Source organism: Canis aureus, chromosome 1, assembly GCF_053574225.1.
Source record: "Canis aureus isolate CA01 chromosome 1, VMU_Caureus_v.1.0, whole genome shotgun sequence".
In the NCBI taxonomy this organism is placed as follows: domain Eukaryota; kingdom Metazoa; phylum Chordata; class Mammalia; order Carnivora; family Canidae; genus Canis; species Canis aureus.
Window position 1 is genome coordinate 112,593,545 of NC_135611.1, and position 22,669 is coordinate 112,616,213.

Consider the following 22,669-nt stretch of genomic DNA (forward strand, 5'->3'; position numbering starts at 1 on the left):
ATAAAACGGCTTCAAGCCGTAAAAATGTAGGAAGTCATTTCTTTTTTAACATGGGAATGAAATTATCAAAGCAATAATATAAGGAAATTAAACTGGCATCCATTTGAAAGAATGAATAAAGAGGAAAAGATTATTACAACAGTATAAAGACTGCCTCCCCTCTGACCTTTTCTTGAAACATCAGAAGAGGAGAGGGGAAAAAAGGAACACTCATCTAGAACCTGGCTTCTGTCATCCCAAATGAAACAAAGAACTAAACTGGGATGCTTACCTTAAGAGAAAAAAACACTGAGTGGCAAGTGGGGTGGGGTCCTATTTATGACACAAGAGGGTAAGCCCCTCCCCTCTTGTAGGAGAGTACTGGGCACACAGCCTCCCCGTTCCTAATCCCTCCTTCCATGGCAGAGGGCACAGAAGTGCATCACTTGGCATAGGAGTGGAGGTCAGCAGTGCCACTTGCCAACTGCCTAAAAAAAAAAAGACCAGGGATGCCAAGATGAAGTAGTGGAATCCAAAGGGAGGTATCATCAGGAGGAATCAATGAGGGATCTGTGACAAAGGAGGCCTTGGGGGCATAGAAAGATGAAACCTGGAAGAGCAACACCTCCTGAGAGGGAAGTAACAACAGTGGAGCCAGACTCTAAGTCTCTGTCTAGGCCTGACTGGGAACCTAAGCCACACCAGACACCTATCACTCAGCCAGAGCCTGAGCCAAAAGTGACAGCCACAGCCCAGGCAGTATCTAAGACTCATCAGGGACCCAATACTCAACAGGAACCCACTCTGCAGCAAAGACCCCTCACTCAGCAGGAGCCTCTTGCCCAACATGACGCTGAATCCCAGCAGGAACCTAGCACCCACCAAAATTCAGCTTTGCAGAAGGAACTTCTTGCCCCACAGGAGCCTGCACCACAGCAATCACCTCCCATCCACCAGGTGCCCTTTTCTCAACAGGAAGTTGCCTCACAGCAGGCACCTGGGTCAGGAAAAGAGCCTGAAACTCAATGGGAACCAGAACTGAGAGAGGCAAAGGTTGCCCAGCCAGGACCTGGCCCAGAGCAGAAACCTCCAGCTAAGCAAAAAGATGGAACAACACCTCCAATCCAGCCTAGACCCAAGATTAGATCACCTGCTCAGATTGAATCTATATCCCAAGAGAGAATGGGACATTCAGACCCTAAAGCCCAGCAAACAGATCCAGCTCAAGGAGCCAAATCCCAGCAAAGATCTCCGATCGAGTGGGGATTTCTATCAAAACTGCACCAGCTATCCACACAGGGCCCAGCTTCAGAGTGGAGGACATTGTTTGAGTGGGTCACAGATTCTGACTCAGAATCAGATCTGAGGTCTCCATTAAAGAGCAATTCACCAGCCAAGAGGAGTGGAACAGTGGCCCAGGGAATGAAGCTGGCCTCCAAGGGGAAACATGAAGTGGCATTGGGACACGGTGGGACAACGGCACACGGGAAGAAAACTGGCAGCCAGAGTCAAAGACACTACAGGGACACCGGTGAGTCTGAGGCCAGAGGAACAGGAGCCTTCCAGGGACAGTCATTTATTCAGTTGGGAGGAGGTAAGGACCACCAGTGCGTCAGGCTGGCTCAGGGGATCCCTCAATGGTTCTTCCAGACAAAGATCAACAGCTTCATTTGATAGATGCCTCATCTGAAAGCTGAGGCATGGACACATCAAGGCCCTTGCAGGAGGTGGGGCAGATATAGGGACTGGCACTTCTTCCCCTGCACCGGGCTGCCTCTCCACTGGGAATTTGGGGGAAATCAGACAGAAACGGGACAGGGCTCTGGGTTAGGGAAGGGGCCAGGAAATGGAGAAGCTGTCCCCCCACCCGACGCCAGTATTCACCCATCAGTCCCCAAACTCACAGCCCTGCGGCACCCTTTGCCTTAGGCACCGGCCACCTGGTGCTGCACATACACCCTTACCCTCTCGGCGTTTCCATCCCCACTAGGTGGAAAATCCAGGTCTCAGCCAGTGACCCTTGAGCTCTCCTGGTCCCCCGGGGTGGGCAGGGACACGCTTCTCTGCCAGGCCGCCCCTCAGAGGAGCCCCGGTCCAGCCAGCACCGATGGCCTGGGGGTTGTCTTCTCAGGAAGGGCGGCGTAGGAGAGGGGCTGCGGGGTCTGCCAACGTCCTGGGCAGGGCGGAGGCTGGGCCAAGGGAGAGCTGCGGGGAGCAGCATCGGAGCGGCCGGCCCCTGGACCCCGCTGGCCGCCAGGGATGCCGTCTCCTCTGACGCAGGCAATGGTGTCCCTGGGGGGATGGGGGGAGGCGGGGGCAGGCTCCAGCTCCACGGCGCTCAGGCGAAGCGGGCACGGAATGCGGGGCTGCCGCCGAAGAGGCTGAGAGGAGGCAAGGCAGCCCCAATCCAGAAGCAGAGGGCTCCCGCACAGCCGTGGAGTCCGAAGGGCCGGCAACGGCGGCCTTGGCCCGGAGGCCAGTCCCTCTCCGAAGGGCTGGGCCATCTCTCAGGGCCGACGAGACTAACGAGGTCTCAGGGTCAGGGCTCCTCATGCGCTTCAGGAGGGAAGGCGGGAGGGCAGGATGGAAAGGGAGGGCCCGAGGTCGGCTATCTCTGCCAAGGAAGACGAAGAGCTGTTTCTCCAGGCTCCTGAACCCAGTCTTAAGGGACGCCCTCCCCACACCGCCGCGGCGGCCCGGCCGCCTCTCCTCCCACGCTCCGTCGGCGGTTGACTGCGTGCGCATGCGCGAGCCTCGAGCCTCTCCCGTTTCCCGCCTTTTCCCAGGCACCCGCCGGCACTCCACGGTAGCTCTCGGCTGGCGGAGCCTTGGCTTCTGGCCAGTGCGCAGGCGCCGGGCCTTCTCCTTCCCCCGCCCTTCCATTCTCTCAGAGACCGGCCAGGCAGAGCAAGGAACCCCCGAGAAAGAGAGCAATAGGACGCAGAGGTCGGGGGAAGAAGACGGGGCTTCCTTCTCCAACGGCTCGCCGGCGGAGCCCCGCCTCCAGCGCTGTCGCCCCTTCCCGGCTTTGAATTGCCGGAGGACCTGGCCCGCCTCGCCCCCCCAGCCCCAGGCGGAGGCTCAGAGGCGCCCCGCTTTCCCCTCCAGCAGGCGGGCCGGGTCGCGTTCTAGGGGATCCCTACTTGGGAAGGTGAGTGGGAAAGCGAGGCTGAGAGCCAGCACGTGAGAAGATCGAGGCTTCCCTTCTGGCGTGACCCCCGCGGGACTCCCCATGAGTCCTGTCCGAAGGACACTTTTCGCCGCCTCCAGGGCTGCATTTTCGTTAGTCACGGGCCCTTTAAAGCGCGTGAGGAGGCGGGGCCAGGCTTGAGGCCCCGGGCTAGGGGGCGGGACCCGGCAGTGGAGAGCGTCCCGGGTTGCTCAAGGGGCGGGACCCAGAGAGGAGCAAGCCCAGGATTGGCTGGCAGGGGGCCCGATGGCAGTGTGCGGCGAGGATTGGCCATCCGGGCGGGGCCTGGCGACTGGAATCGGCCCCCGCGTGGGGACGGCGGAGAATTGATGGAGTCTGTCTGGGGAACCGGGGCAGCCAGGGCCGACGGGGCCCTGGCCTCGAAGAGGGCCAAAGAGGACTCCAAGAGCCGTAGCCGCCGGCGGTGGCGAAAAAGCAAAACCAAAGGTGAGCGCGCGGGGGCCGGCAGCAGAACGGAAGGAACCTTGGACATCCTGCGGAGAACTGGGGACGAGTGGACTGACCCACTGCCACGAGAAGTGGGGGAGCCCGTGGGCTGGCCCATTGCCGCCCTGCGAGGGGGTGCGGGGCTGACCCATTGTGAGAATGGGTGATGTGAGAGTGGAACATTCCCCTCAGCATAGAGACCACCGTTCGCCCTGGTGCCGACTTGGGAAGAGTGGCCTGAATGCAAGTCTCCTAGACTAGGGTTCCCGGGCAGGCTTCGTGCTCAATGTGTGACCCTGGGGTCAATTCCTGGCCTCAGTTGTTTCCTACCAGTTTTCAGGTCCCTGGTGCTCATGAGAGGATAATGGAGAGGTTTAGAAACTGTTGCTCAAGGAGGAAGTTTAGAGGGCATTCACTGTCAGAGAAAGGTAGGAGGAAGGGTGCCTCATAGTGGGAAATGCCCCAGTATGGCTCAAAACAGTCCACCATCCCATCCTTCATTCGATCCATGCATCCATTCCTTGTCAGCCACCTGCTTAGCCCAGCACCACTGGAGCCTAACTTCCTGACCCCCATTCTTTTTAGGACGAGGAGGCCCTGGGTAGGCTTCAGACTACCACACCTTCCCTAGGGCAAAGAAGAGAGGGCTGTCAACTGGGGTCCTAAGGTGTCACATTATTTACAGATCTCAGCAAGCTGGAGAAAGACAGACCAACAGATGCTGCAAGCCTCAGGCAGGGGCACACATTAAGTTCTCCTTAGGTTATGGGTATTTGTGAAGCCAAGGGAGGACCTATGGGAAGTTCAGGGGAAGGAAAGAAACCGAGGTAGCCCCCCAGGCCCTAGAGACACCAGGCCTATTGTTCTCTCTGCTTTAGGCAACATCATCAGCCAAAGATAGAACTAGAGTTGGCTACACACAAGCATGTGTGCATGTGCACACACGCAGGCGCAGACAGGCTCGGAGCTCAGACTGGGACCTGAGGGCATTCACTGTCATACTGCCAGACACAGCCTCAGAAGCAGGACAGCATGCCCAGAGGCAGTACAGACCAAAGTTAAGAATGTGGCCATTGGGGGCCTAGTTCCTGGGTCATAAACTGGCACATTGGGCAACAGGTTTCTTCTTTCCCTGTCTGAACTTTCTGAGCTGTAAAAGGGGCACAATGATAAGAATCCCTGACTTGTGGTGCTGTTGTAAGGTTTGAATGAGTGTAGCATATTTGGCACTGGCACACAGCCCGCCTGCATGAGGGGTAGAGGTTATTATTACTGTTACTCCCCATTAGAGAGTGAGTTCCCTAAAACAGGGACTGCATCTGCCTTGTTTATCCCACATTTTCATAGCCTGATATACCAGGCACAGAGGCACTCAAATATTTATTGAATTAGTAAGTGAAGGAATGTGTGAACTGTAACACTGGGATAATAATAATCGTGCTGCCCTTAGGGTTGTCATGAGGAATCAGAATCCTCTTGGGTGGGGTGCCTTGCACGGGGCTGAGCCAGTCCTACCCACAAACCCATGGGCCCACCTACTCACAAAGGCTCATTCCACTAAGCTCTGAGATTCACCTGTCATTTCCTGAGGCTCAGGAAGGGTGCCACACCTCAGCAGGGTGAATCAGACCTTGCCCCTCCCCTGAGGGCATCCAGGCTGGCTGGAGCTGTCCCTAGTCATCAATTTGATCTTGCCAGTAACCGATGACTCTAGTGTCATTATGATCACCCCATTTCCGAGATGATAATGCTGAGGCTCTGAGGGAGCACGATCACCTGAGCTTCCTTACCTGGCCAGTGAGGGCAGAGAGATGGCCAACCCAGCCTCCTGAGGGCAGGGTGTGTGAACTCAAAACTGCTCTGTGCCCCAACCTTAATTATGAACCCAGAAAGCTCCAGTTACACAGATTCATTCAGCAGACATTCACTGAACATTTACTTGAGTCAGGCCTGGACTCTCTGTGGTGAGGACAGACTCACATTTGACCTGGGGACACAGACATCAATCAAATAATCCCACAAATCAGATATAATTATAAACTGGCAAATACAAGAGGGAAAGTCCTGAGAAAATGTAAGAGGGAGGCTTCCCAGGAAGGTGACATTGGGCCCAAGGATGAGCAAGTGTTGACTACTGGGCAAGGGGGCAGGGAGGCGAAGGGGACAGTGTGGGCAGAGACCTTGAGGCCCAAGGAAGTGGCTCATTACAGCACAGAGGGAGCTCAGCAAGGGAGGGGAGGGCGAGGGGGGCTGGGTGGCAGGGAGCCCAGATAGCACCTGGTTTAGGAGGCCATGTCCAGGATTTGGGGCTTTATCCTGAGAGCAAGGGTGGGGGTGTTGCAGGGTTAGGAGTGTGTGACCGGATTGAAAGTTCTAGAAAAATCCTTTAGCTGCTATGCGGAAAAGAAATTGAAGGGGGCCAAATCAGAAACACGGAAGGACTTGTTACAGTTATCTAGATGCGGGGTCAGTGGAGGTGGGAGAAAAGCCAGATTCCAGAGGTTTCTGTGGGGGCAGAGGGGAAGAACTTTATGATGCATTGAATGGGAGTGGGAAGTGGCCACACACACACACACACACACACGACCACAGTGCACACAAACGGGAGTATATACGTCCATACACATACAAACACATGCCCGTGCAATCTCACAGGGCAAGGAAAACACACAGATACACTCAGGCCAAGAAGCACAGGCCATGACACATACGTACAAACATGCCTTCAAGCAGACCGAGAAACAGACAAAAGCACAGACTGGGAAAAAATGTCAACACACCCACCCACAAACATCCCGGCCGGCAAACACAAGGCATGACATGCACCCACATATGTATATCTGTGTGAGCCTCAAAGACACTCACACCTGACCACCCAGAGAGCTGCCAGCTTAGACATGATGGCGAAGAGACAGACAGACACACAGACACACACACACACACTCTCTCTCTCTCTCTCTGCAGAAACGCTGCAGGGACCAGCTGAGCCATCCCTGCCGGCCCTGTGACTGTGGGCAGTCCCATCCTCCTCTGCCTCTCACTTTTCTCTTCTGCCAAAAGGGTGATGATGATGATGATGACGGTCCCCACGATGAAATGAGTTACTTCCCGTGAAGCCCGTACAGAACAGTGCCTGGCCTTGGCCCACAGGGTCGTTAGAGCAGTGTTTGCTTTTTTTTAGGCAGACACACTCAGGGCTCCGGCTACACTCACTGTCCCCAACCCAGCAGCCTCCTGGCAGGTTCCCAGGCCTCAGACCTGACCCTTCCTCCCCCATCCTCCCCGAGTTTCCTTCCCTACCACCCTTCTCACCTCTGCTCAGTCCTCAGGGGCCAGAATCCAGGCTGGATCCAGCTGTCCTGTGGCTCTTTAGGGCAAAGGGCTGGCGCCAGGCAACAGGACCCCTTGGCCCCACCTCTACTCCACTTGTTGCCCACGGGTCTTAGGCGCCTGCCTCTGTCCCAGTGCCCTCTGCCTGAGATTCTTGGCAAGTTTCTGGCAACTTCGACATCCCTTCTGGTCTCCACCCAACACCCCCCAGGGACCTGCCTATAACAGGGCAAAAGGCAGGGCCTGGAATCCTGAAGGCCTCGGATTCAGCCTCTTCCTCACTGCTGCTCACCCAGGCCCATCCAGGCTCCCCCGGCCACCAAGCTTAGCACCGTCTCCACAGGCCTCTGTCTGTTCATCAGGTTGCCTGCCCTGGGGAGGGGTGGTCCTCTCCCAGGCTCCCATTCACCTGCTTCTGCCCCCACTCTGACTCTTTACTCTTCCTTTCCATCGTCAAATATTTGCTGAGCACTACTATGTGCCAGACCCCATGATGAGCACTGGGGCCACCCCCTGCCCTAGGGGGCATGATAATCAAAGACGAGAAACAGGGACGCCTGGGTGGCTCAGTCGGTTAAATGTCCGACTCTTGGTTTCCACTCAGGTCCTGATCCTGATCAGGGTCTTGAGTTTGAGCCCCACATTGGGCTCCCTGCTCAGCACAGAGTCTACTGGAGATGCTTTCACCCTCTCCTTCCCCTCCTGCTTATTCAATCTCTCTCTCTCTCTCTAAAATAAATAAATAAATAATTTTTTAAAGATTTTATTTATGTATGTATTCATGAGAGACAGAGACAGAGAGAGGCAGAGACACAGGCAGAGGGAGAAGCAGGCTCCATGCAGGGAGCCTGATGTGGGACTTGATCCCAGGACTCCAGGATCATGCCCTGAGCCAAAGGCAGATGCTCAGGTGTCCCTAAATAATAAATTAAAAAAAAAAAAAGAGGAGAGACAGGATTCACCCATAGCCAAGCCAATGACACTGAGGTCTCAGGGCCTCTCATTCATGCAGACCCCTTCCAAAGCCTTGACCCTAAGTTTGTATTTGTAATCTTATATCTTTTTTCCTAAAGAGCTCTACCTCTACACATATAAGCTTCACAGCTCCATGAAGTCTGGTTCTGTCCCAGGGAACGGGGAGGGGGGACAAACAAACATGTAAACAAATGCATATAATTACAAGTGTGTAAAATTCTAGGAAGAGACACAAGTATGATGGCAGAAAGTAATTGTAGGCGTATGTATCTTAGGTGGGGAGGAGTAGTTAAGGAAGGCCTCTTTGAGGAGGTGACAGGCTGAGCCCTGAAGGGTGAGAAGGAGCTGGCCAGGTAGGAAACACGTGGAATAACATAGGTAAAGTATTTCTTAGAGCTTCAGTTTCCCATATGTGAGGCAAGGATGACAGTCACAGCAGGATGGCCTGTGAAGGGTAAGTGGCAGGTGCCCAGTATGGGAACACCACACAGTAGGACCTGTGGCTCAGAACCCCCAGCTGAGCTTGGCACCACCCTTAATCGGCTTTTGTCCTCTCGGGAGGGACAGGCAGGGCTGACTACCCTCTCTCTCCCCCCAGCAGCTGGGGCCGGCTGTGCCAGGGCCAGCCTGGGGGCCCAGGAGCTGAGATCACTGGGCCTAGGGAGAGGGAGTTGCAGCAGGACTGGGTGAGCAGGGACAGTGTGTTCAGAACTGAGGGTAAGGTTCCTGGCTGCTAAGGGAGAAGAGGGTTGGCAAGCTAGATGCCAGATGCCTCAGTTTCTGATTGTTGAGGAGGGAGTTGAATGTCTGGACTCCTAGACCCAAGGGAGGAAGGGGCTGGGGCCCAGACTCCTGGGTTCTAAGGCAGAGGAGCCTGGGACAAGGACTGTCATTGGAGCGGGAACCGGCAGAGGGGGCTGGGAGTTGGGCTCGCAGCTCTGTTTATAGCACATGGTTTCCGTGTCCTTTCTGGCTGGGAGGTGGAACCGGGTGGCCACACCCTGGGCAGGCTCTGTCCCTCCCCCTGGTTTATCGCCCCAGGACTCTACTGGCACTAGCCACACTGCACAGCCTGCAGCTCAGCCTAGGGGAGCTCAGAAGAGGTCTGGGAGGGGTGAGTGCACTGTCTGCTGAGAGACAGGAATGGCCACGCTATAAAACCCAGGGCCTGGAAGGGAGGGGGAGAAGACACCTTCTGGGGAACAAGGCAGAAGCCAGGCAAGGTCCTGAGTGGGCTTCAGGAGGAAAGAGTCTCCAGAGCACAGAGCGCCATCTCCACCAAAGGGGTGCAAGAGTGGCTTGTCCAGGACCTGGGTGACAGTACAGGGATCCTGGAGGGACGCTCACCAGGGACCCTGAAGTGCGGGAAGTCAGGCCTAGTCCAGGGCAAGCCTTTGAGGGCCATAGCTAAAGGTGCAGCCTCCAGAGCCCTCGGAGCGAGGGAGACCAGCGTAAGTAATGGCTCTGGACCCAGAGATCTGGGTTTGAACTCTGCACTTCCACTTTCAATGCAAGCTTTAGCTCCTTACTGAACAGTCCTGAGTCTCAGTTTCTCCTGTAAAATGGGGATGCTACCGGTAATAATTGAAATGTGAACAGAAGCAGTCTGGTTCTCAGGGTTAGCAAGCACTAAATGAGCAAACACACAGAAAGTTCTTAGCGCAGGTCTGGCACAGAGTGAGCTCAAGGCTAATGGCAGGGATGAGGACAGCTGGCCCGTGCAATCCAAACCAAGTGGAGAGGCCTGAAGGCCAGGGGATCCAGCTGAGGAATGGTGGAACCAAGTTTTGGGGATCCCACAGAGGAGCAGGGAAGCAGCCAGAACTTAGGGGGGTGGTTCCACAGTCAGATATGAGGGACCAGGAGGGGGCAGGAGTGACTCCTCGGTTTTAAGTAAGGCTAGAATTACAAACTGGGATCAGGGAGAGAGTTGGGCTTGAGACCGGGGTCCTAGGACACCACCAGGTTGATGGGAATGGATGGGCTATGGGCTGAGCTCTCCCAAATACTGGTGGAGGCGAAGAGCCTGTGGATGACGCCTGAGGCCTGAGAAGGAGATAGGATGGGGGCCTGAACTGGGTCCTGAGAGAGGGCATCGGGTAGGGTTCCACACCTCTCAGAATCTGAGTCCTGGGCCCCAGGAGAATAAGTGGAGATGGATACCTGAATTATTGGGTAATTCTGGAAGGAAGCAGAGAGTTGGATAGACTTCTGGGTTGTAGATGAAGCATGGAGTTAGGAAACCAGTAAGCGTCCCACACAGGAGCCGGCAAAGAGAAGAGGGGTCTGGGGCCTGGACTCTTGGGTCTGAAAAATGAAGATCCTTTTCAGGGGCACCCTTGGTCCACTCCTGCCTAACCTAATAGGGGCTCCCCACTTGCCCGCAGCCTCGCGGCTCACACAAAACATGGACCTGCGCACGATGACACAGTCGCTGGTGACTCTGGCAGAAGACAACATGGCCTTCTTCTCGAGCCAGGGCCCTGGGGAGACTGCACGACGACTGTCCGGCGTCTTTGCGGGTATTCGGGAGCAGGCGCTGGGACTGGAGCCAGCCCTGGGCCGCCTGCTGAGCGTGGCGCACCTCTTCGACCTGGACGCAGAGACGCCGGCCAATGGGTACCGCAGCCTGGTGCACACAGCCCGCTGCTGCCTGGCACACCTGCTACACAAATCCCGCTACGTGGCCTCCAACCGCCGGAGCATCTTCTTCCGCACCAGCCACAACCTGGCGGAACTCGAGGCCTACCTGGTCGCCCTCACCCAGCTCCGTGCCCTAGCCTACTACGCCCAGCGCCTGCTTGCCACCAACCGGCCTGGGGGGCTCTTCTTCGAGGGCGACGAGGGGCTCATTGCTGAATTCCTGCGCGAGTATGTCACTCTGCACAAAGGCTGCTTCTATGGTCGCTGTCTGGGCTTCCAGGTGAGCCCCCCGCCCCCCTCCTCCGGGCCAACAGTGAAGGCACGTGGTGGACCCTGACCTGTCCCGACAGCATCACCGAATAACCACAGTGATCAGTATCACCAAACTCCAGAAAGAGTAGATTCAAGAAAGGGGAAGCGGTCTAGGGCTCAGACGGCTGCACCGGGGGTCTCAAACTTGTGGCCCCTGGGTCGATTCTACTTTGTAATAAGAAATCTGTAACTTGGTAGCTCTTTCCGCCAGGATCCCCACTGCTCCCTTCCATCCTACACTCAGGGGAGAGTCGTTTACCCTTTGCCATGACCTCTCTGGCCCCTGAAATCATTTGAGACCCCTTAGGAGGGGAGTGAGTATTTTCTCAAAGACCCATTTATAAGAGCACACCCCATCTAGTCATCCGCACTGAAGGCGTGGGCAGGAGGGAGGGTGCCACCGCCACTTTACAGAGGCTCAAGGGGCTCAGGCCACAGCTGCTCAGCTAGACCCCAGTCGGCCTGGGCTTTCTTCTGGCTCACCTAAAGAGCTGTAGAATCAGGGTTTTCAGGCCACAGAAAAGGCCAAGGAGCACTTCTGAGTTGGTGAGAGCAAGGAAGACCTAGCGGTGGCCCCTCTCCTCCCAGACTCAGGGCCCTGGCTGCCGGGTGCAGGTCTTCCACCCTCTGCCCATCCTAACCACCCCCAGGGGGTAACTGCTCACCTTAGCACTGAGAGGAAAGCAGCCTCGGAGCCTTTGGACTCAAAGTAGTTAAGGATCTCAGAACTGGGGGGAGGGGGGTCCTTGGACTCAGAGCAGAGGCCGAACTTGTTCCTGTGTGAGGTCAGTGCTGGGTCACCCAGGCCCCAGCCACATCAGGGAACCCCCGCAGGAGTATCTGGACCTGCATGACACTGCAACCCTTCAGATCCTCTCTGGGCCTCCCCATCCCCACTCCAGGTGAGCTTGGCAGTTTCTCAGCCTTCATCCCACCTCACCTTTCCACACTTCCCTACAGAGCAACCTGTCCTCACCAACCCAGCCTGGGAACTTCCCTTCACCTAAGCTGACCCCACAAATATTGATCAGCCCAGCTGGGCCAGCTGGCTCCTCCCTGTGTCCGGGCCATGACCTTAGAGTCACGGGAGAGAGATCCTGGGGCCAGAGAAGCCAGCATTCCAGTCAAAATGGCCAGGCACCGCTGTGCTCTCTGGCCCACTGGGCCCCTGGCCAGGGGCAAGGTCATGCTTGACAGCTATTCTCTGAGGGCCCAGCTGCTATGCTGCCAGACAGCCCCCGCCCCCAAAATGTCAGCTCCCATAGGCAGAAGCCTCTGGTATGTGGCTCCAGCTCAGCCCCCTACTCCGCACCCCCCACCCCATTCAAGCCTCCTACTGAGCACACAGTAGGATATATAGGCCTGTTGTGGACTGAACAAAGCTGGCCCTTGCCCAGCTTCCTGTGTTTTTTTTCCCCCTCTGATCTGGTCTCCCTATTGTCTTTTCTTAGCCTGCTGAGCTCCTCTCTCAGACACAGTCTCCCCTTTAACTGTCTTTCTGCCTCAAGATCTCTGGCCCTGTCCATCTTAACCATCTCCTGTCTGTCTTCCTGCTGCCCAGGAACTGGTCCCCGTCCGTCTGCCTGGCCTCATCTCTGTCCTCACTGACTTTCAGGAAATCCCTGCACCTTCCTCCCAGCCTTCTATGGCTCCACCCACATCTGGAATAATATATCCAAATGCCTCAGGGCTTGTGAGAGCTCCCTCTGCTTCTCTGACCTTGGCCGCTACCCCTTCCCCTGGCTCAGTGCTCCAGCCACACGTTTTTCCCCCCCGCCAAGCACAGGCTGCCTCAGAGCCTTTGCACTTGCCATGTCCTCTGCAGGGAGCAGCCTTCCCTCCCTTCATCTGGACCCCTCCTCCAGTGCTCCCCAGATAACCATCTAAGCAGCCTGACCCGAGTTGCCAGTCTATGTCCCTTCCACTTACTGTTTTTCCAAAGCATTGGTCATGAAGCATCATATAATATATGCCTTTATTTGCCTATTGTTGGTCTCCCCTTTGACATCAGCTCCCCGAAGGTGCCTAGAGCAATGCCTGGCACATAGCAGGAGCTCACTAAGTGTTTGTGAATGACCATGTCTCCCCCCAAAGCACGTCTCTGCCCCTCATTCCTGCCTGCCTCCAGTCCCTCCTGGGCAGTGGGTGACCTAGCAGCATCTCTCCACAGTTCACACCGGCCATCCGGCCATTCCTGCAGACCATCTCCATCGGGCTGGTGTCCTTCGGGGAGCACTATAAGCGCAATGAAACAGGCCTTGGTGAGTCCTGGCCAGGTCCTGCCTGTGGCCTCACCTCCTTTCCTGTCCCTCCTCCTCCTCTGATTCCCACCCCCTCCACCCCGCTGGGCTCCCTGACATCCCTCCCAACCCCTAGGTGTGACCGCCAGCTCCCTCTTCACCAGCGGCCGGTTTGCCATTGACCCAGAGCTGCGTGGGGCTGAGTTTGAGCGGATCATACAGAACCTAGATGTGCACTTCTGGAAAGCCTTCTGGAATATCACCGAGATTGAGGTGCTGTCGGTAAGCATGGGGCCTGACGAAGGCCCTACCTGTTACAAGATGGGCACACAGAAGACCCAGAGACCCAGCCCAGCCCATATCAGGCATCTGCAGGGCTCCAGGCCCAGGGACAGCCTGTGATGGCAAAGAAGGGATGAGGGTGGGGAGGAGGGCGGGGAAGGAGAGAAGGCTTGAGGGCAACCCCTGCAAGCAGCTCCTCCCAGCACCCCTCTGTTCCCTCCCACCAGTCTCTAGCAAACATGGCATCAGCCACCGTGAGAGTAAGCCGCCTGCTCAGTCTGCCACCAGAGGCCTTTGAAATGCCATTGACTGCGGACCCCAAGCTCACAGTCACCATCTCACCTCCACTGGCCCACAGTGGCCCGGGGCCGGTCCTTGTCAGGCTCATCTCCTATGACCTGCGTGAAGGACAGGTAGGAGACAGCCCTCCCACAAGTGCCCTCCCACCTCCCACCACTTACACCTGCCCCCCAATCCTGTCTCTCTGAGCACATCCCCTTGGTGGGGTGAGCCCGGCAGGCTGCCCTGGCCTCACCCATACCCTCCTCCCTCACCCCCCAGGACAGTGAGGAGCTCAGCAGCCTGGTGAAGTCCGAGGGGCCCCGGAGCCTGGAGCTGCGGCCACGCCCACAGCAGGCACCCCGCTCACAGTCCCTGGTGGTGCACATCCATGGTGGTGGCTTTGTGGCCCAGACCTCCAAATCCCATGAGCCCTACCTCAAGAGCTGGGCCCAGGAGCTGGGTGTCCCCATCGTCTCCATCGACTACTCCCTGGCCCCTGAGGCCCCCTTCCCCCGCGCACTGGAGGAGTGCTTCTACGCTTACTGCTGGGCTGTCAAGCACTGTGCCCTCCTCGGTGAGCCCCCGCCCCTCACTGTCACCCACTCCCTGCTCCTGCCCCAGCCCACTTCAGCCCCCACCCCGGGACTTCAAGGGGGGTGAGCCATGTATTCCCTCAGGCCTTGGCCTTACGCCCCTAGGGCCTGCCCTCCCATCTCCTACCACCCAGCGCTGCCATCTGTTCACCCCCTCTTGCTCCACTGCTCCCCAGATCTTCTGTCCCAACCACTTCCTTCTTTTGCTTCCTGCTCCCCAACTCTAGTCCTGATGCCCCATCCCCCCATCTCTTCAGCACCTCTGACCTTTTGTTTCTCCTCCTTTTTCCACCCTCTTGTCCGGCACCGCCAGCCTCCTGGCCCACGCACGCCCCAGCTCATTCTTTCAGCTCCTCTGACCTCCTGCTTCTCCTTTTTTTTTAATCTAGATTTTATTTATTTGAAAGAGAGAGACAGAGATAGCCGCAGAAAGCACAAGCGGGGAGGAGAGGGACAAGCAGATTCCACGCTGAGCAGGGAGCCTGACATGGGGCTGGATCCCAGGACCCCGGGATCATGACCTGACCCAAAGCCAGACGATTAACTGACTGAGCCACCCAGGTGCCCCTGACCCCCTGCTTCTGACCTCTTCAGAGGCAAAGGGCAAAGTGGCAAGGCGGCACAGAGCAAGGCACAGGCCACATCCCTGGGGCACAGGGATGTGGCTTTTTCGCATGGTCAGCTGAACCCTGCCCTTCCATCCCCAGGCCTCAGCTGCCCCTGAAATGGGCCCTGGTTTCCCCTCTCCCACCACCTGTCCCCCTAAGCTTCTGACCTCCAACCTTCCCAGAGCTTCCTAATCTCCACATCCTCAGTAGGCTTGATCCCCTTTACCATTGTCCCCCAAGCCCCTCCCTCAGTTTGCCATCTCTAAAATTGCAGTTGGCTAGACCTTGGGCTCGGGGGGCCCCCATACCCCACCTCTGAGAGTCCAGTGCTCCTGGCTCAGAGCTTGAGTTCCTCCCTGCGAGGCTGATCAGGCCCCCTCCAACCCAGGCTCGACAGGGGAACGGATATGCCTCGCAGGAGACAGCGCAGGTGGGAACCTCTGCTTCACCGTGTCCCTTCGGGCAGCAGCCTATGGGGTGAGGGTGCCAGATGGCATCATGGCAGCTTACCCGGCTACGATGCTACAATCTACCGCCTCACCCTCCCGCCTTCTGAGCCTCATGGACCCACTGCTGCCCCTCAGCGTGCTCACCAAATGTGTCAGCGCCTATGCTGGTAAGGCCAGCACACACAGAGCTGGGGGCCCGGGGGAGGCTTGGGTGCTTGAGTCCTGCAGGGACGGGGCTAGAGCCCAGGCCCCTGGGACTCAGGAAAGGAAATCTGAGACTCCTTGTCCCTGCTGAAGCCATCAGATCTTCTTGGGTCCCCAGGGGCACAGATGCCTGAAGTTTCGGGTGTTGAGCTGGGCCTCAGCCCTCCACATATATTCCACAGGTGGAGAGACAGAGGACCGCTCTGACTCAGACCAGAAGGCACTGGGCATGATGGGGCTGGTGCGGCGGGACACGGCCCTGCTCTTCCGAGACCTCCGCCTGGGTGCCTCCTCATGGCTCCACTCATTCTTGGACCTGAGTGGGCACAAGTCCCATACGAATTCAGTGCCCACGGCAGGTGAGTGAAGCCCCTCCCCTCACACACCATTCCAGGTAGACAGCAGGGAGGGCCTGGCGCACCTGAAGTCCTGGGTGAAGAAAGGGACTGTGCCCTGGGGTGCTCATGGGAGCAGAGATCACCTGGCTCTAACCCCTTATTTATCCCCAGCAACTTCGGCACAGCCTTGATTTTCCACAATGCCCCTCATCCTAGAATTTCCAGGACTTCCAATCCACCAGCTCATCTCAGAACTCCCAGAACTATACGAGTTAACCTTCCAAACAGCCCATCCCACAAAAAGAGTGTAGAAATAACTCAGAAGGCCTATGACATGTGCCGATTTTCAATCCCAAGAATGCCACTCAAATCCAGCCCTCCCAGATTCTTTCCAGACTTTTTTTTTTTTATGAGGGAGAGAGAGAGAGAAAGACAGGCAGAGGAAGAATCAGGCTCCAGGGAGCTGGATGTGGGACTCGATCCCGGGTCTCCAGGATCATACCCTGGGCTGCAGGCGGCGATAAACCACTGCGCCACCGGGGCTGCCCTCTTTCCAGACTTTTAACGTGGGGGGAACACCCTACTCTGGGGCTGGCCTAGGAACCTGGACTTACAGAGATCAGCAGATTGGATAGACCTTGGTGAGTGGAAGAGGTTCCCAGCCTGGGGCGGGTGGCAGGATCCTCATGCAGCCAAAAACCACTAACAGCCAGGGATCTATTATTTTTCCCCACCATTTTTTAAAAACATCTTAATGATTTTAAAGTACAGCCAACTCATTTTCTATCTCCAGCAAAGCAACAGTATTTTCTGAATAATAGTGCATGTTCAAAAGTAATACCATTCCTATTCAGAAAATTATTCCAACTGAATATGTTTTACTTTAACTTTTTTAATTTTAGGGTATTCAAATGGATGCAAATAAATACAAAAACAATCAAAAGGGATTTGAAACATGGGCCACTGAACACTGGAGCTTTCCTTGTACAGGTTAGAGGTGACAAGTGTAGCTCCTAGAGGCACATGGGCCAGTCTAGCAACTTACTGTAGTAGAAGTTCCCTGGTTGCCAGGTGACAGGGGCCAGGTACATATCTGTGAGCCTTCTTTGCTCCTCCATGAAATGAGTACAGTAAGAGTACCTACCTACCTCATGAGGTTGTTGTAATGATTTCATGCAACTATTTGTGCCAAGCACCCAGCACAAACCTGACACAGAGTAGGTGCTCCTAAGCAGATGCCAGCACCCTGACAGGCTGTGCCCCGTGACTCCAGTCAGTAGTTCTCTTCCAGTGACCCTCTGGGTCACAGAGCACTTATACAGTTGTTCTCATATTGTCTTGCATCTTACCTTCATGAATTTATAAAGATAAGTTAAAAAAAAAAAAAAGTGAAAAAGGCAGGGTCCTGGCCCTAGTGGTAAGCATCATGGATCTGATAAAATTAATGGAGCTGAGACCAAAATGAGCGTTCCATGTGGGACAAGGCACATCTTTAGCATCATTGGAGTGATAACAATATGCCAGATCACTCAAAGGGAAGGGATAAAACCCAAGAACACAAAGGAACTGTGGGGAGATCTATGTGGCTGCAGGTGTGGGATCCCTGAGGACTGAACAGGCTCCCTAGACTGTCTTTAGCTTCCCACGAACCTGGCCTTGTTCAAGCTGTGTGGGCTTGCTCACCCCTCCACTTGGATCTGTTCACACCCTCTGTATTGAGTGGCCCTAACAGGTTGGCTAGCCGTCATTGCTGGGGTCAGGAGGCAGCCAGAATGTAATGTTACTAGGCACCATAAAACATGATAGCATGTGACTTCCCAGGGGGCAGCAGTACTGCATCCCACCCAGTCCTACATTTCCTATGAGGTAAGGACTATTTTTATCCCCTCTTTGTACAGAGGAGGAAACTAAGGCTCCCAGAGGTAAACTGACTTACATTTAACCCTCCCAGTGACCACACACACCCTTCCACCTCCACCGCCAGGTGACTCCTCCCACCTCCCCCTTGGAGTTGTAGCCTGGGGCACTTGGGGCTCCCCTCCCCTCCCCAAGGATGGATTCTGGGGGAACACTCTGGCTCCGGAGCCCTAGGACACAGCTCCTCCTGCAGAGGCCACTGCCCTTCCCGTGACCTTTCTTGCCAACCACCCTCACACCAGCCCACAGAGCCAGGCTGATCTATGGCCCAGCCTGGCCACCTGACCCTGCTCCTCTTGCAGAGCCGATGCGTCGCAGCGTGTCTGAGGCAGCCCTGGCCCAGCCTGAGGGCCTGCTGGGCACAGACTCCCTCAAGAGCCTGACACTCCATGACCTGAGCCTAAAGGGCAGCTCTGACACATCAGAGACCCCTGAGCTGTCGCTGTCTGTGGAGACACTGGGCTCCTCCACACCCTCCAACGTCAACTTCTTAGTTGGCCCAGAGGAGGCCCCCGAAGAAGCCGCCAAGACGCAGGAGTTGAGCGCCAAGGACAGAGGCTGTGGCGCGCGAGCCGCCTTCCCTGAGGGTTTCCACCCCAGGCGCTCCAGCCAGGGCTGCACTTGGATGCCCGTCTGCTCCTCGCCCATCGTCAAGAACCCCTTCATGTCGCCGCTGCTGGCGTCTGACAGCATGCTACAGAGCCTGCCGCCCGTGCACATTGTGGTGAGCGCTTGGGTGGGGCGGGGAGCGGGGGCACGCAGGTGCCACCGGGAGGAACGGCCCACAAGGGGAGGGCTGGGGGCACAGGGGGGGCGCATCGGGGAAGGGGAAAGGGGCGGGATGGTGGGTTTGGGGCGGGGGAGAGGCTAGGCTGAGGCTCATTCTCCGCCATCCCGCAGGCGTGCGCGCTGGACCCCATGCTGGACGACTCGGTCATGTTCGCGCGGCGGCTGCGCGGCCTGGGCAAGCCGGTGACGCTGCGCGTGGTGGAGGACCTGCCGCACGGCTTCCTGAGCCTGGCCGCGCTGTGCCGGGAGACGCGACACGCCGCCGCGCTGTGCGTGGAGCGCATCCGTCTCGTCCTCACCCAGCCCGCCGCGCCCTCCTCACCGCCCCTCTGAGCCCCAAGCCCGAGCCGCGCCGCGCGGGGGATGGGGCTGCGGGGGGCGGCACTAAAGGCCTCTTGTTCCCTCCGAGCCGGCCTCCGTGATGAATGCGCCCCGGGGTGGGCGGCGGGGACCCCCGCGAGGCTCCCGGCCCGTGCGGCCCCTCCCTCGGGCGGGGCGGGAGGGGCAGACTGTGCCTTAAGGTGGGGGGCGGGGATGGTCGCGGGGTGGGCGGGGGGCGGGGCGGCCCCCGAGAGCCCAGACCCCGGCCTGGGGGAGGGGGCGCACACCGACCAGTCTCCGAGACAGCTGGAGCTACACTCCACCATTGCCTTCTACTGCTGCTGCTGTGACCGCCGCGGGGTCGGGGGCCTGGCCCTACCCGGCAAGTCAGTTGTTTTGTTCCTTTGTAAATAAAAGTATTTAATTAGTTTGGCCTCTTGCAAATAGGGACGGGTGTCGTCCACGTCGTCCACCAGGGGGCAGCATCAGACTCTGCTGCTGGGATCCGAGAAACCCGGCCGGCCCGTAGAAAGCTGGGAGCCCAACTTCTGGGTCTTGAGGAGGGAGGGGACTGCGGCCCCAGATTCTTGGATACAGAGGGATTGGACTCCCCTCCTAACACAGACCACCTCCCTTTCAGACAATCCAGGTGACTGCCAGAGGGCCCTGGGTTCTCAGCTATTTCCCTTTACAGACCCAGCCCCAGCACCCACCCACCCCCAAAAAACCAAACTCCCTAGAGAACTGGAGCAAATATAACAGGAAACCAGAAGCAAAGCTGGTCACCCCAAATACTGGAAGCCCAAGCTCTGCCCAGCTGTGACAGTCACTCAGTCCCTCAACCGAGACTCTGCAGCTCTTGCCCTTTTGTAGACCTGGGTTTGGAGCAGAGATGATTTTTTATCCAGGGCCTGCCCTCAAGGGACTCAGGGAGCGTGGGCAGAGCGGCTGAGACACAGCCAGTCACAGTCCCCCCAGGCTCCATCTGTGGTAATCAAGGAGGGCTTCAAAGCGGAGGTGATCTGAGCTTGACCTTAAGGATAAGCAGAAGTTTGCCAGGCAGAAGAAACATGCAAAGTTGTGAGAACCAGTGGGCAGTTAAAGCCTCCACCTGGCCAAGAGGTCTGGTGTAAAGTGGGAAGTGGCCTGAGAGGCCTGGAGCAGTCAGCAAGAGCAGATCCTGAAGGGCCTGGAGTACAATCTGGGCTATAATGAGAACAGTGGGAGCCACAGAGGAGCTTTGAACAGGAGAGGGCCAGGATCAGTAAAGGTCCTGAAATGGCCTGCTGGGACACTGGGGAATAGACCAGAAAGGGCAAGACTAGAGGTAGAGGAAGCCAAGGAGGCTGGGGACAGGGAAGACAGGCCTGAGCTGGGGAATAGGGAATAGGAGTAGGAGCCATAACTGAGGTTGAAGAGGACTCCTTGAGGGCAGAGCAGATGTTACAGGAGAGCAAGGGGGTGAAGGGGGCACTCGGGCCTAGCCACGGAAGCGTGTAGACAGTGAGCTGTCTTTACTGGGAAGAGGCTCTGGTGTGTACAAGGTGGGTGTTGGGGTTCTGAGAGCTGTTTTGCACATGGAGAGATCAAAAGGTCTCTGCGAGACAATCCAGGGGGACATCTGGGAGGCAGCAGGGGGCAGGAGAGCAGGCTGGGTGCTCACTTCTGGCTGAGGGACTAGAACCTTTCCAGAAAGAGTAGACAGGTGGGATGAGCCAAGGGCCAAGACAGAGCCGTGAGGATGACAGCCCCCAGTAAAAGGATGAGCAGCAAAAGGGGACTCAGTCCTGGAAGGTTCTAAGGAGTAGCCGGAGAGAGAGGAAGCTAACCATGAAACAAGAAAGATGTAAGTAGAAGGGATTTCAGGTGGGAGGGCGGGTCTGGGTCAGATGAGGATGGAAATGTTATCCTCACCAGGGAGCAGGTGGGACCTTGGTGACCTTGTCCAGAGCCATTGCAGGGCCATGGCATGTGGGCAGCCAGGCATGGAGGGCTGAGGAGGGAGCGGAAGGTAAGATATTTAGCCAGTGGGTAGCACAAGTGTTCAGCTGTAAAAGGGATGAGAAATAATGCAAAGGGAGCTTGATGTAGTTGTGTGTGTGTGTGTGTGTGTGTGTGTGTGTGTGTTTAGAGATGATAGAATATGTTTTAATGCTGCCAGGAAAGGAGGGGGGAAGAGGGAGAGGCTGAAGATGCAGAAGCACAAGAAAAGTCTCCTGAGGGGCTAGGAACAGAGGGACCCTCATCTCAGAGGCCCTCTTTCACCCAGCAAGTGACTTCAGAGCCAGGGCTGTGATAGGGGACGGAACCATGGCCCAGAACTGTCCCTGAAGGTCCTGTTGCCCCTGAGAGCTCATAGGACCCCTTGTTCATCTCTCCCAAAACAGTATCCACCCACGAACCTGCCTCTTATTTCCTGTCCCCATCTCAGGGACGGCTCTTCTACCCCTGTACCCCAGGCCAGAACTCTGGGTCTTGTCCTGGACAGCCCCTCGTCCCAAAGCCCATCAAGCCCCATATCCTGTTGTTTCGGCCTCCTGAACCCTCTGCCTTATTCCCTCAGTCTCTGTCCTAATCCAGGCTTCATCTTCTCCTGCCTGTATCCCTGCCCAAGCCACCTTCTGGGCCACTGGCATCCAGTCTCACTTCTCCAGTTCTGGCTCCAGCTCTGACCTGGCTTCCCACTACCACCCTACCCCAGGACAAAGCCCAAGATGCCAAGGCTGCCCTTGTGCACTTCTTCATCCTCTTCCAACCTTACAGTTACCCCATCACAACATGGACGTGACGGGCCTCCTTCTTGGGCACCTACACACAGTAATACTTTGCTTGTGCCGAAACACCCTCCCACGTGCTCATCTCCTTTGCTTGGCACCTCCTGCCCCTCCAGGATCCGGTCCCAATGTCCCCTCCTCTGGAAGCCCTTCCCTGTCCCAGCAAAGCCAAGGACAGCGATTGGCTGGGACACACCCCTGCCCATCAGCGTGTCTGTCCTCCCGTCTGACCCGGGATCCTCGAGGGCAGGGCCTCGATCTGACTCATCTTGGTCACCACCATCGCCCGGCACAAGGCCTGGCACACTGGAAGCCTCGAGAAACGTTTAAGTAATAAGTGGCTGGGTGTGCGACGAGCGAGCGAGTGGCAAGAGAAGGAAGTGGGAAAGCCAGTGAGTGGGAGAGACAATGAGGCCAAGCGAGACTGAACGGACGGGTGTGCAGGCCGGGAAGGGGCAGAGAGAATGAGGCTCGGGGCGAGAGGCAAGGCACGGAGAGGTGGGTGTCTGGGACTCCGTTTCTCCATCAAAGCAAACGCGCGGTCGCCCGGGCTCAGCGGCCCCGTCCGCCTCCAGCCCCACCAAGCCTCGCCGTTTTCCCTCCGAACTGTCTCCAGAATCCCAGTACGGGGCGTGCTGGAAAGGCCTTACCCACCGGTCCCGCGGAACCCGTTTCGCTCACGAGCAGCTCCAGCCTCTGCGGTGCGCCGCCGGAGTCCCACCCCGCAGGTCCCCGCCTATTGGCTGGCTGGCGGAGACTGGCGTCTTCCAGAGCCAATCGATGCCCGACATAGGCCGTGGGCTCCGCCTACCGGGGAACCTGCTCCTATTGGTCAGGGCGGTAGGAGGCGCAGCGTCTATTGGCTGGACGATAGTGATTGACGTCATGGGTGGCTTATCCCAGCTAGCCGCCGGAGGACCGTGTCACGCCCGCCTCTGGAAATACGCCGAGCGCTGCGGGCGGAGGGCGTGGTGGGCTGCGCGGGGTCCGGGAGCG

The 22,669-nt window shown here is 57.0% G+C and overlaps 1 protein-coding gene and 2 long non-coding RNA genes across 22 annotated transcripts in view; 1 reads left to right on the forward strand and 2 right to left on the reverse strand.

Moving 5' to 3' along the window:
- Nucleotides 1-22,425, reverse strand: part of LOC144284823 (uncharacterized) — a 110,599-nt gene extending 88,174 nt beyond the window's left edge. For 4 of the 14 annotated variants that reach the window (XR_013353262.1, XR_013353248.1, XR_013353241.1 and 1 more), the window contains exon 1: nt 1,944-3,263. This is a non-coding gene — a long non-coding RNA (uncharacterized LOC144284823). Of the gene's footprint in view, nt 1-166; nt 1,673-1,943; nt 3,408-6,928; nt 7,102-22,327 lie in introns of those variants that run through there. The other 10 variants (XR_013353255.1, XR_013353272.1, XR_013353266.1 and 7 more) reach the window with 9 other exon arrangements.
- On the forward strand, nt 355-19,326 carry LIPE (lipase E, hormone sensitive type). 7 transcript variants are annotated; one of them, XM_077849747.1, is made up of 11 exons: nt 3,466-3,616; nt 6,581-6,677; nt 10,309-10,844; nt 13,047-13,137; nt 13,253-13,398; nt 13,626-13,811; nt 13,960-14,254; nt 15,270-15,497; nt 15,717-15,893; nt 18,092-18,513; nt 18,690-19,326. In XM_077849747.1, the coding sequence occupies exons 3-11, from the start codon at nt 10,329-10,331 to the stop codon at nt 18,909-18,911; spliced, it is 2,283 nt and encodes a 760-aa protein (XP_077705873.1). In that variant the 5' UTR covers nt 3,466-3,616; nt 6,581-6,677; nt 10,309-10,328; the 3' UTR covers nt 18,912-19,326. The 7 variants fall into 7 exon arrangements, with proteins under 7 accessions (XP_077705824.1, XP_077705815.1, XP_077705851.1 ...); XM_077849698.1 differs by lacking the exons at nt 3,466-3,616; nt 6,581-6,677 and adding an exon at nt 355-1,510; XM_077849689.1 differs by lacking the exons at nt 3,466-3,616; nt 6,581-6,677 and adding an exon at nt 358-1,573.
- Nucleotides 12,833-18,537, reverse strand: LOC144284854 (uncharacterized). Its single transcript, XR_013353273.1, has 2 exons — nt 15,195-18,537; nt 12,833-14,658 (listed from the first exon to the last, which is right to left on the reverse strand). It is a non-coding gene; the product is annotated as an uncharacterized LOC144284854 (long non-coding RNA).
- Nucleotides 22,426-22,669: the final 244 nt, after the last annotated feature.

What these genes read in the sequence shown, in the direction of transcription:
- LIPE (XM_077849689.1), top strand. Translation starts at nt 583, where the DNA reads ATGAAACCTGGAAGAGCAACACCTCCTGAGAGGGAAGTAACAACAGTG. An exon ending in ATTTATTCAGTTGGGAGGAG is followed by an intron (nt 1,574 to 10,308) that starts GTAAGGACCACC and finishes ACTTGCCCGCAG; the next exon opens with CCTCGCGGCTCACACAAAAC. An exon ending in GCGCAATGAAACAGGCCTTG is followed by an intron (nt 13,138 to 13,252) that starts GTGAGTCCTGGC and finishes CCCAACCCCTAG; the next exon opens with GTGTGACCGCCAGCTCCCTC.